General features: G+C 38.4%; 1 protein-coding gene across 15 annotated transcripts in view; it reads left to right on the plus strand.

Annotated features, from left to right (window-relative positions):
* The window catches only part of atp2b2 (ATPase plasma membrane Ca2+ transporting 2), an 88,907-nt gene that overhangs the window by 34,728 nt on the left and 41,576 nt on the right, over positions 1-12,603 (plus strand). For 11 of the 15 annotated variants that reach the window (XM_017408693.3, XM_017408695.2, XM_037975319.1 and 8 more), the window contains exon 2: positions 698-1,442. In XM_017408693.3, coding sequence (XP_017264182.1) covers positions 1,244-1,442 — 199 coding nt within the window. In that variant the 5' untranslated portion in view covers positions 698-1,243. Of the gene's footprint in view, positions 1-345; positions 460-697; positions 1,443-12,603 lie in introns of those variants that run through there. The other 4 variants (XM_017408696.3, XM_037975315.1, XM_037975318.1 and 1 more) reach the window with 2 other exon arrangements.

Here is a 12,603-nt window from a genome sequence, read left to right on the forward strand (position 1 = left end):
AGCAAGAAAATGTGTATTGTTGATGTAGACTGTTTGCAGACTGAAATACCTTTTGGTCCGTAAAATGCTGTTTCCTTAATTCTTTTGATGAAACTATAAATGTAGAAAACAAGAGCATGACAACTGGAGTAAATTAATTTATGCAGAGGGTTACAAGACATCAAATAGAGTGGAATGTGTCACTGAGATAGAACGACTGCACAAAGAGGTCATTTAGTGTAGACTGCAGCAGCAGTTTACTTATTGGTGAGATAGCAGGGCTGGGTTTACAGCTCAGCCCATCCTCCCAGTGACAGTGCAGCGTTACGTTCTGCATCTCTGCTCTGTCGTCAGAGCAGCCCCAGCCTCCCACTCGCGCACAACTCCTCTCCTCTGCACCAGAAAGAAGCAGTCTCATCCCTCCTTTTCTTTTATGTCCTCGCTCGCTCTCTGTCAGTTAGTGTGTGCACTCAGAATGAGGTTAGCAGCACCAGTAGCACCAGCAGCAGCAGTAGATAGAGACAGCAGAGGCACAGTTACTGCAGCAGCCAGGAGAGGCTGTCCTTCAGCTGTGCACCATCTACTGCTGCATTCACCCCTGCCCTGAGAACACAACGCTCATTCCTGTGCTCTCCGTGTTTCTCCCTGCTCCTCCCTCACTTCTCCGAATTCATCTATTGAATTTGTTCCCTCTCTCTCTCTTTCTCTTTCTCTGTAGCAGTGATGGGGAGGACCACCATGTAGAGGAAGAGAGGCAACGGAGGCACGAGCAGAATAGCAGCAATGGGAAGCCACACATGGAGTGGGTCTGGACTGCAGCCGTGGTGAGCCTGAGGCCGACAGGACTTGAAACCACCATTATTGCCCTTCTCAGGACCTAACCACTGGGGCTGTCCAGTGCTTACCTGGATGCTCCCCACTTGTGATTTGTCACCCCGTCTTCTCCCCCTGCTCCGTTACTCTCCTTCCTCCTCTTCTGTTTCTTCTCTTGGATGGTTTTTGGTCTGTTGAAATCGGTCTCTCCTGAAACGAAGGCTGCTCATCCATTTATCCCCTAGGATTTTTCCTCACCTTTTTTTATTCTTTTTAACTGCCTTCCTTAACCCACAAGAGATATTTTTCTCAGTTTTTTTTTGGTCAGTGTTGCCTGCTTTAAACCATTTTGGATGTCTTTTCTTTTCAATGAGCCTAAGCTCTGTTGTGCAATTTTTTTGATCTTTAAGCAATAACAACACTAACATAACTGACTTGATTAGCTGACATCATGGGGGACATGTCCAATAGCGATTTTTACGCCAAGAACCAAAGAAATGAGGGCAACCATGCAGCAGGCTTTGGCTGCTCGCTCATGGATCTGCGCTCGTTGATGGAGCTGCGTAGCACAGAGGCGGTGGCCAAGCTCCAAGAGGACTATGGAGGAGTAGAGGGACTGTGCACAAGATTGAAAACATCACCTACTGAAGGTCAGTCCCCATTTTTGTCTGTAATTGAGCATGAATGTATTTTGAAATGGATGTTTGCGAGTTTAAAATTGATTTAAGAAGTATGACTGTTTGGAACTGTATTATTTTGTGCTGAACATCCAAAAGGTATCCATTGTATGTTCTCCTTATTTATATATAGATTACAAATAACTTTGTACAGTTAGTTGTTTAAATTAAAATCCCTCATAAATGCACAGACAAACCTGAACAGTGTAGAGCACCTGCTGAATGCATAAGCACAGCATCAGAATAACACATTGGGGAGGGGGATCCCGTTAGAGGAGGCATATGAACATTTGTTGTACACCAGTTAGTAGTAAATCTGTTTAGTATGCACAAAAATCTCTCTGGACAGTTTATCTTACCTCCTTCCCTCGCCCTCACATGAGCATACACCTTCCACCCACAAAAAGCACTCTGCACCCTCTACTTTGTCGTTTTCCCTGTCAGCCAATCAGCCACAGATTTATTAAGGCAGAGGTGTTGTCCATGTGGGATGTGTTGTGGTGTTTACAAAATGTGGCCTTGACATGACTGACATGAAAGGGCAAAAAATATTAATTTCTGTTTTTCTTTTTCCTTGCTTTCCATTCAACAGTTCTGTTTTTTTCTGTACTTTTTCATTATGCAAAGCCACCATAGTTTTGTTTTGAATTCACCTTTAGGCTATTCACATATTCATATGGATATTTTTAAATGTCCAACTTACTATTTGTCTAGATACTTTGTTAAGATTAGTTGTGTTTGTTGTGTCATCCTTAGCAACCCCACATTATCTTCTCTAATTGCTCCACCTGTCCATTAATTGTTTTATATAGAACAGAAGTGCTACATTTCCCCTGACTCTGGTATCATTGATCAGTTTTCATAGAGTTATCTTACTCGGTTGGACTCTGCCAGAGCTGTCCCTTGTCTCCGATCCTGTTTATGCTGTTCATGGACTGGATCTCAAGGAGCAGTCATGGAGAAGAGGGTGTCTGGTTTGGCAACCTTGGGGTCTTGTCTCTGCTTTTTGCAGATGATGTTGTTCTGTTGGAGTCTTCAGGCCATGACTGTCACCATGCACTAGGGTGGTTCATAGCAGAGTCTGAAACAACTGGGAAGACAGTTAGTTCCTCTAAGTTTGAGACCTGGGTTCTCATCCAGAATAATATGAAATCCTTCCTCTGGGTCGGGGAATCTCTGCCTCATCTAGAGGAGTTCAAGTATCTGGGAGTCTTGATGGTAGGATGGAGCTGAAGATGGAATAACAGATAGGGGCCTTGTCCGCAGTGTTGAGGGCATTGCTTCATGGTGTCATGGTGAAGAAAGAGTTGAGTCAAGAGGCAAAACTCTCTCTTTACTGAGCTCGAATTAGAGCTGCTGCTCCTCTGTATTGAAAGGAAACATCTGAAGTGGTTCTTGCATCTGATTAGGATGCCTCCTGGATGCCTCTGTTTGGAGGTTTTCTGGGCATGTCCCACTTGGAGGAGACCCTGGGCAGACCCAGAACTTACTGCAGGGATTATATATCCTCTCTGGCCTGGGAACACCTTGGGATCGCCTATGAGGAGCTGGAAATTCACTTAAGAGAGGGACTTGTTGCTCCAGCAACCTGACTCCAAATCAGGGGTAGAAGATGGAGGGATAGACAGAGGAATAGATGGATGGATAAACATATAAAGTTGTATTGGCGGATTTTCTAATTCCAAATTGATCACTATGAGGTCAGCTCACCAGGCAGAGTAGACGAAATAAATTCAGAAAAGTTTCCAGTCATAGACATAAACAAGATCTGTTTAAGACAGCACAATAAGTTCAAAGAATGAAAAACAGTTTGTTGATATAGATATGCATCTGAATTGACATCAAAAGCTTTTTACTTCTAAGGCAGGCCACTACCCATCTCTCATAACATTTTATGCAAATCTATCTATGACTGCTTGAGTTATACTGCCAGCAGACAAATATACTAACCAGCTACTACAAATTGGCAAGGATGAAGAGTAAATAAAAAGCAAACAAATGTTACTAAAAAGAACAAAAGCACAACTGAATATTGGCAGATTAAAGATTCTTACTCTTTACTTTTAATAATAACCTGGCTATTTGTATTTTATACTTAGAATATGTTTGCACATGGGTTTTCTTGTAGGTTGATGCTGTCTCAGATAGACAGTATTTCCCTCAGGTAGCCAGCAGGTGACTGGTATGAATCATTTAGGGGTTAGATAGGTTGTCAAGCTAGTGCCTACTTTCCAGGAATAGATGTCATTGAGCTGTTGGGTTTATAACCTACTTCACTAGAAATCAGAGTAAAAAACACTATTTGTGGATTCTTACAGCACAGTTCTGTCCTTAAACGTCAATGGAGAGCTGCAGCACATGGTTAGGCTGTTCTAGGTAGGGAACAAAGAAATGTGAAACTGTGCACATCTCAAAGGTCAAAAGAATGTAGAGAAGATGAGGGCTGTCTTTATGTGAATGACACATTGCTAGGCCTTAAATGAAACACAAACATATATACAATGTAGGTTTCACAAATGTATTTTTTCCCTTTTGAGGCACTTTACATATTATAAGTATTTAACACTTACACTTTTTAGCTGCATAGTAGTGCCCAGACAAGACAGTGATTGTTGCTCATCGACTACTTACAGCATCTTTGGAATACAAAACAATGTCTTCAGCTATGCTAAAATACAACTGAAATAGTACAAACAATAAATAATAGTGTCACTCTTGCTTTATGAACACTACATTTTATCAGTGTGTTGAAAAGTAACTGAAGAAGACCGGGGTTAACTTTCTGACAGCCTACGTCATAAAGAGCTGCTTTAAGTACAATTCCAGTCTGAATATGAACACCGAATGACAGTAGATTAACTAAATACAGCAGAGCATCCTCCCGGCTTGTCCAGTGTTGCAGCAGCCAATAAGAAAGTTCAGATTGGCCTCCTGTTAAAATATGCAACCTTTTTAAACTCTTGAGAGCAAGGCTTTAGGTGAAGCTTGAGATCTTTAAGACATGGTTTAAATCTTTGAGACACACAGTACGTCACACACATAAAAGCTACCAAGGAAAGGAACACACAATAGTCACGTTTCAAGGAAATTTAGAATAGTTAATGCACGTCCTGGTTTCTCCGCTTCTTACTCTTTACTTTTCTCAGTAGTGCCATTCCTTGTACTTTATACCTGCACCCAGGATGTAGTTACGCATGTGTCACCTTGTACGGTGAAGTCTTAGCCTCTCTGTCAGTCAGCCAACAGAAACTAAGCTGTCAGCCGACATAGAAGGGGTGCTGAATGTGACCTGCTTCTCTTCAGATAAAAGAAAAAAAAAGACAGCTGGTTTAGTTCTGTCTGTACAATTATTTTATGAAAGAAATAAATTTCAGTTTGAAAAAAAAAATCTTTTAATAGAGTTCATCTCGGTCAAACCTGTGTCATTTCTAATCAAGAAACATAAGATCTTACAATTTCACATTGCATCCCTAACTTGTTTTCCTGTCAGTATTTTACTTTGCCCTTTGCAGTGTCACCTCGCCATCCATATGCCCACTGTGGTTATCTCTTCACTGCACTCAAGCCTATTCTGATAGTTGCACATGCACACATCGCTTGCCTTCAGAACCTCTCACATTATCTCACTCCAACCTCCAGATACAGTTTTACACTGTTTTCTGCATAAATTACAATCAGACACAACTCTTACCTGCACTTCAGTCCTAATCATTTACAAATTGTTTGCAATAATAATTGTTTCTTCAGCTTATAAAGACTAAAACCTTCACCTTTTGCTTCTTATCTAATCGTTTCCTTTTCTTTATTTAGCATAAAGTTAGAGATACAGTTTCAGGCTCTTATGGCTCTGAAATAAAACAATTAATTCTTTCTAATTAGAGAATGGCAGGTTGTTCAGGTGGGCTACATGTGTTTGGTACTGTCAACTCACACCTTTGTATTTATTATTATCATGTAATCTCATTGTGTATTTATCACCCATGCACAGGTTTTCTTCTGCCAGTAAGGCTTTCACTCATAGTCCAAAAACATGTGCAGTAGGTTAGCTTGACGGGTGATTCTAATTAGACCTCATAAATGTTTGTGAGCATGTTTTTAATTGTTGTTGTTGACCCTGAGATGGGCTGGCGATCTGTCCAGGATGGACTCCACCTTTTACCCAGTGACAGCTGGGACAGGATGACACCATCTGTTGTTTCAGAAAAGGTTAAATGTGCCTATCAGGATTAGGATTGGACTGTCAAATTAGTTGTTTTTAAATTTCATTTTTTGGAATGGGATACTATTTTCTTTCTAAAATATAGAATAAAATCCATTCTGAGTTTGTTCAACTTAGCTGAGGACAGGACAGGACAGTACAGCTACTGACCATCAATAAAGCATCAGTGTTGGTTTACTTCATTTTGTAGTGAATTTTAAAACTGTTTCTCATCTTAGCTTTTTTATAAATTATGTCAAACATTTTGTCATTGCCTTTTGTCAGCCAACGATACTCTTGCTCTCATAGTTCTTGTCTTTCCATCATTCCACTCTTATCAAAGGTAGGTTACTAGTTATTTCAACAGAGAAACTGAATATACTCCACTGCTAAGACATTGTGTTGTAGTTGTAATAGGTTTCAGTCTAACAATGTGGTTGCTAAAGCTGGTAGATGACGAAGCACTAAACAAAGGATCATAACTAGCCTAAATGATAGCTAATTAATAAAGTACTCTTGCCCCTACCTGGATAAGATGGTACATGTGTGGTTATTGGCTATGTTGCTGTAAATACCAACATTATATATAGAAATATCTTTGTGTTCTAATCTGGCAAAATTATATGTGTGAAATAACTAACACTTCTTCTCTCAGAAGATAAATTAATTTTCACAATTCAACATTTCCATTTTTGCATTGGCATTTGATTGGACAAATACTTTGTTTTAACCAGAAATAACAAATCGTACTGAACAAGTGTGTATTAAAGCTAGCTTTTTTCCCCCCCAACAGATCAACTTTTTAACCAAATCTTGAAAAATAAAAAAAATAATTATTCTCTTTATGGCACTCTACATGTGTTGTGCATGTTTACTCACTTAAGTCTGACTTCCTACCTACCTTTGTACTTTACTGTATTATTCTTATTTGTCCTCCCCTGGGCCTTTTACTCATCAACCTTTTCACCTGCCTGTTTTATGCCTCTACCTCCATGACACCTTACCTCTCCTTCCATCTCTTTTCTCCTTTGCTCCCATTTCTATTTCAGTGTGCTGGTCGGTCTCTGGCGTCCCAGTGGGGCAGTGTGGAGCGTAGCCTAAATAGACATGCTCTACATCAATAACCTTCATCATCTCTCTCTTCTATTCTCATGTCTTTCACTAAGTTAGTCACAGTGTAACAATACTACAAAAGTAGCACATGGTGGTGGAAAAGTAGCACATGGTTTTTATGTGACCTTGACTGTTGACCTGATATTATTAAATCTGTGTTAAAATGAAGACAAAGACATTAGTTAACTTAATTTAGCTTTAAGATGATTTGTCCCAGTAGGCTTTAAATAGTTGAGACACAAAGTTTTGCTCATGAAACAGCAGGTGCATACATGCAAATGCTAGTGCTGCACTCCTTTTTGTAGAGGTAATGACAATATTGGTTGGTGACTGTATATTGTTCTTGAAAGAAGGTTGTTGACGGTTCTTTGTAGGATTTGTTGTTGATAGGACCCAAGGATGCAGACTTACGCAGGGACTCGAGAAGAAAGGTTTAAAGCAAACAAAACAAAGAGGCTGTCTAGGTCGTAAACAAATACAAAAGAAACAAACAAAGAGCTGACAAGGTAGCTGAAAAGCTAAGAAACAAGGTGCACACAAGGAATGGAGCAAGGAACAAACCAGCATGATGGAAATGGAATGAAGGCCAGGAGTATAAGTACTGATGGAGATGAGGATAAGTGGAAGCAGATGAGACTAATGAGAGTGATGAACAGGTGTGAAACGAAGGGTGAGGCAGATCTGACTGACGGAAAGAGATGAGATAGCAACACCAGGAGACATTGGGGAAACATAACCAAACATACAATCACAAGGAAAAAACTCAAACCATGATATATTCAAAAGAAAACACAGGGTACAGGAAGACAAAACAAATTGAATAAATAATCATAAAAAGAACAAAACAACCACTAATATCAACCACAAAGCCTCAGATCGTGACAGCTCTTGTGTGAACACTCTAATATCATTGTAAAATGTAAATTTTTAATTTTCTAATCAAACTGTGCCTCGAAACAATATATACATAAACAGTAGATTTCAAATACCTCCATACACAAACGTACAAACATCATAATATTATACACATACTGGTTATCTGTTGATTGCAGTGGTTTGTGTGTTTGCATTTGCTTTCCTTTTTGAATTGTCAATGACACCGATGGCGATTTGTGCAGACAGTCTGAGATTTTCTTGCCAGGTCATGGCTTAAAGGCCACACTGTAATGCAGAGGAGCCGGTGTGCACGTCTCTCATTGATTCCCTTCCTAATATCATGCCTGTTCTGTGTTACTGGTACTTCTGACTCCATTACACAGTGGAGTCTGTTTTACTCCCTGTGGTTTGTCCTGTTACCATGATGAGATATATATAAATTCTATACACCGCTTATAAAACTGTCTGCTCCTTTCGTCTGTCTTTTACGTCTTCTCACTTTCTTTTATTCTCACCTCCTCCTTTCCTCTCTGTGACATCACAGTTCAGTTCAAATATACCACTAGCTATTCCTTCCATTTTCTTTCTTTTTCATTTCTTTTGCTCATCTTTGTTTTCCAGCAATCTGTTTCTATCTCCTCCATGAATTAACATTTCCTTTCAGCCTGCATTCCCTGACATTTACACACATTTGCTTGTTCTGTTCCTAACCCTTTTTTTATTTCCTTGTCCATTCTTTTTGTCAGTTTCTCATCCCACCTCTCCTCCTTTGCTACCTCTATTCTCCACCCTCCCTCCATCCATCCTTCCCTGATGATCATACTAATCACGTCCTCCAGTCGCAGCACCTCGAGCACGTTCCCCTCTGACGCAGTCTATTTAATCTCTGTCCCACAAGGGATCTCTCACATGGAGCTGCCGTCTCTTTAATAAGGACAATTTCTCCTGCTCTGCAACTGCTCCCTTCCTCCTCTCCTCCCACTCTTGTGTCTACCCTTCCCTCTATTTCACTACCCTTGTGACTCTGTAAAAAAAAAAAAAAAAAAAGCTGGAAGAAGTAAAAAAAAAAAGCAAGAGAATGAAATGGGAATCAGTGGGGAAAGGAGAGAGAGAGAGATGGCTCTCAGAGGACAGATTATAAATGATACACAGCCATTTTGCTCTGTGAGGAAGCAAAACCACACTGTGAGTGCACACAGACAAGCGAAGACACAACCACCACTCACACAGGTGTTCCCCTGCAGTGCAGAAGCAATGACCTTGAGGGCGACAGTAGCAATATTGAGCCACAGCAGTCAATCACTGCAATAACAGTCTATAGGTTATGTTAAGGAGATGTACTAATATAGGGATGGCACTGCCTGAAAGAGCAGTTCATATACTTTATAGTTTTTGTTAGGTTTGGAGTTTGAAATAGTACCCAAAATACCAAAAAGTTTTTATATAAAGTGTTACATAAACATTTGTATAATGATCAAATACATACAAGTTATCTTGTAGTGTTGTTAAAGGTTACCATTTCCCAAAATACAACAACAAATGACAAGTAGTTGATATAAAATAACTTTGTAACCATGAAATATATCTCTCAAGTTTTATATTTTAGCTGCATTTATGCAAAATAATGGGCCGTACATGATTAGGAGACTCTAATTGACCAATTAAAAGCAGTATATGTATATATATATATGTATGTATATATATATATATATATATTTCTTTTTTTTTGTTGATGGGGAATGATGCTTGTGTAAGCAAATGGGACTCTGTCTCCACTTTCTTAGGATCTTTTGAGAAAACAAAATATACTAAAGATTAGATAAAACAACTTTTAAAAGTAAATTTAAATTGTTGCCTCACTTTTTTAGACAGAACATTTACATGAACTCTCCTAGCTTTACATTTAATAAAGCTTAAAAACTTATCAATTTTTTGATAAAATTTTGCTGTTTCACATCTTGGTCACATTGCAACAGACCAAATCCAAAATATGACTCATACAGCCTTCTATCCACTTGTAATTTAGTTTAATTATTAGACCTTTATGGGCTTCCTGCCTCTATTTGCTTTCTACATCCTAAAATATTGCTTTTTAAAAAAATGACTCACTGCATGTTTGAATTTGCAAGCTTAGTAGCTTATTGTAACTTTAGAAGTCTGTGAGTTTAAAAACGGTCTCTAGAGCTGTTTAGAAAAAAAAACTGAACTCAGCATTTCTCCTACCTGCCCCTTTCTTCCTTTGAGGCAGAACAGGGAAATAATGAGGAATGTACCTTTCTAAACAGATGAACAGCATTTACTTGTCAGGGGAACCAATGTAGATGTAGTTTCAAACTGGATACATGTCTGTCATGTTCAAGAGAACAGAACACATCAATCAACTTTGACTAAATACATACTCTAGGAAGAAATGAGCCAGAAAAACGAAGCGATTGAAAAACAAGAGAAGTGGGCAATATTGTTACTTTTATTGAATTAGCTAAGTTAGTTTCTTTAGTTCTATTCTGATTGGCATAAAGAAAGTTGAAGCTGTATGTCTTTTCATTCTAGCCTGAGACAATAGAGTTATTGCTATAGAGATACACCAAAGGCACAGGATCAAAGAGCAATAATAATAATAATAATAATAATAATAATAATAATAATAATAATAATAATAATAATAATACCTGCTTGATGTGCAAACACATACTTTTGGTTTTCATTTAAATTAATTTAGTTATTTATCCTTTATTTTTCCAGAAAAAGAAGAATTAAATCATTTCTTCTTCCAGGGAGAAAGAACTCTGCTCTTCTATGCTCAAAATGATGCTGAACAATTAATTTTTTTTAAAGTAAAAATTGTTATTGTTATTGAAAAAAATAACTCAATATTTTGAGTTTTAGGTTTGGGAATTTGTGATGGGCTTGTTTTTACCTATTTTGTGACATTTCCACGCTAATCTAACAAATGAATTTTAGTCAGTTAATATGAATCACTGTTCATTCACTGTTCGGTCCTGTCTGCTGGTAATATAATTCTGTCTGTGACAAAACCTATTACCTACACCAGGACTAGTTCTATTTGGAAAAATCTGTTGTATTGAATATAGTGTTAGAATTTTTGTCAAATGCAAGAAAAGCCATTGTTTTAAATATAATAATAATATATTATTATTAATAATAATAATAAATTGTCATTTTAAAATCATTTCTTTTTGATGACGATTACCTGCCTAGTTGTCAGCATCATTGCATGTAGTTTTTTTTTCTATGCAGTTTTAAGCACACAGACAATAAAGTGCAAGTTGGAGTGTGTTTATTTCCCTCACCTGTCATGACTATTTCATTACTCTCTCTGGTAGTTTGAATTTTAATAGCCGTCCCCATTGTGTTCTGCTTATCTGAGCCCCTGAGCGTAACCAGAGACTGACACCCAGATGGGAGACAGCAGATAGACCACTGTCACTCTCCCTTTCAGCCTTTTGGCCCTGGATGTTCTCCCTTTTCACTCCCAGGAGTCCAGGGTTTCTGATGTGTGTGTCTGTGTGTGTGTGTGTGCGTGTTCATGAATGTTGCTTGTGTGTAGTTAGAAATGTTGTTGTTTGTGTGTACTCCCTTTTGGAAATTGTTGGTCAGAACCATAAAGCTACAAGTGACCAGAGTCTGGGGGATGCAGTTTATGAAGTATAATTTTGTAACATTGATAAAACAAGTAAAATACTCACATTTCTGCAGTTTCCACAAAATGTATAAATACCAGCCTTGACAAATGTTTGTTACTTATTAATGTTTATGAGGTAACTAAGAATAAGACACTTAATTAACGTATTGGACGATGGAGCAGGGAGTCTCTGAACTGATATAAAAGAAATAGCTTAATCCCATAGATGGATAAATGAATGAAAGATGAAGTAATGACAGAAGACGGGGTGATGCATGGAAAGCGTCACTGAATAAATGGTTGATCAGACTGGAATTACAGGATGAAGTTACTGACCCCATTACACTTTCTCCTTATCACTAAGCAGTTGTGTCTAAACAAACCCTGACTGTCTCTTTTCTTTTCTTTGCCACACATAAGCACACCTCACCTGCCCTCTCAGTCAGTAAACAGATGTCTCATTAAAGTCGTGTCCACATCAAGGGCAGTCGGGCCAGCTAACATTACAGTATTTGAGGCTCAGCAGGTGTAACAAATACACAAGTCAAGTGTCTAATAAATCCAGTAAGAGACTCAGTTCTGTTACTGTTTTTCAGTGCTGATCACAAACAGTGAATCAGATAATCACATTTGCCACTCATGTGTATAACAGTCCCCAATAGTCTCACAAATCCAAGGTATGAAGTGGACTTGACTATTCACATTTTTTTTACACAACTGACTGCATAATGAATTTTAAAAAGGACCATATGGACTGAAGCCTTCATCCCACATGAGTCACAATCAGATTGTATCTGTTTTTCCACTCCATGCTGCTCTCGGTGTATTCCAGAAAAGACTTTCCAAAAACTGTAAATTACACCTTTAGGCATTCAAATTCTATGATACGAGCAATGCGCAGTGCAACAAACACATTTATCGTCTTTTTGCTGTCTTGCAACCACGGAGAGCTTGTCTCATTCTTAACATTACATTTTTTTTCTTCAGTTATGAAACCAACTGCGAAAAGTGACACAATACTTTAGGTTAAATCATAATAATTTTAAAAGGATTATGAGATGCACAGTTATATTCAAACTGCATTTAGTAACAGTCTTCTTCAAATGCTCATGCTGTTTCGTTCAGAAGAAGAAAGCTTAGTAATTATTAGTTTACTTTGCAAAGAGACTGGTGTATGTGTTTTGTGTATGCATGTGCATGTAACAGAGATTGCTCTAAGATGGGTTGTTTCACTCCACTCTACCATTTCTCACATGAGTCAGACTCTCAGAGCACAGTGCCTGACAGCAAAACTCACCCACTTG

The sequence above is a fragment of the Kryptolebias marmoratus genome, linkage group LG4 (genome assembly GCF_001649575.2).
Source record: "Kryptolebias marmoratus isolate JLee-2015 linkage group LG4, ASM164957v2, whole genome shotgun sequence".
NCBI lineage: Eukaryota > Metazoa > Chordata > Actinopteri > Cyprinodontiformes > Rivulidae > Kryptolebias > Kryptolebias marmoratus.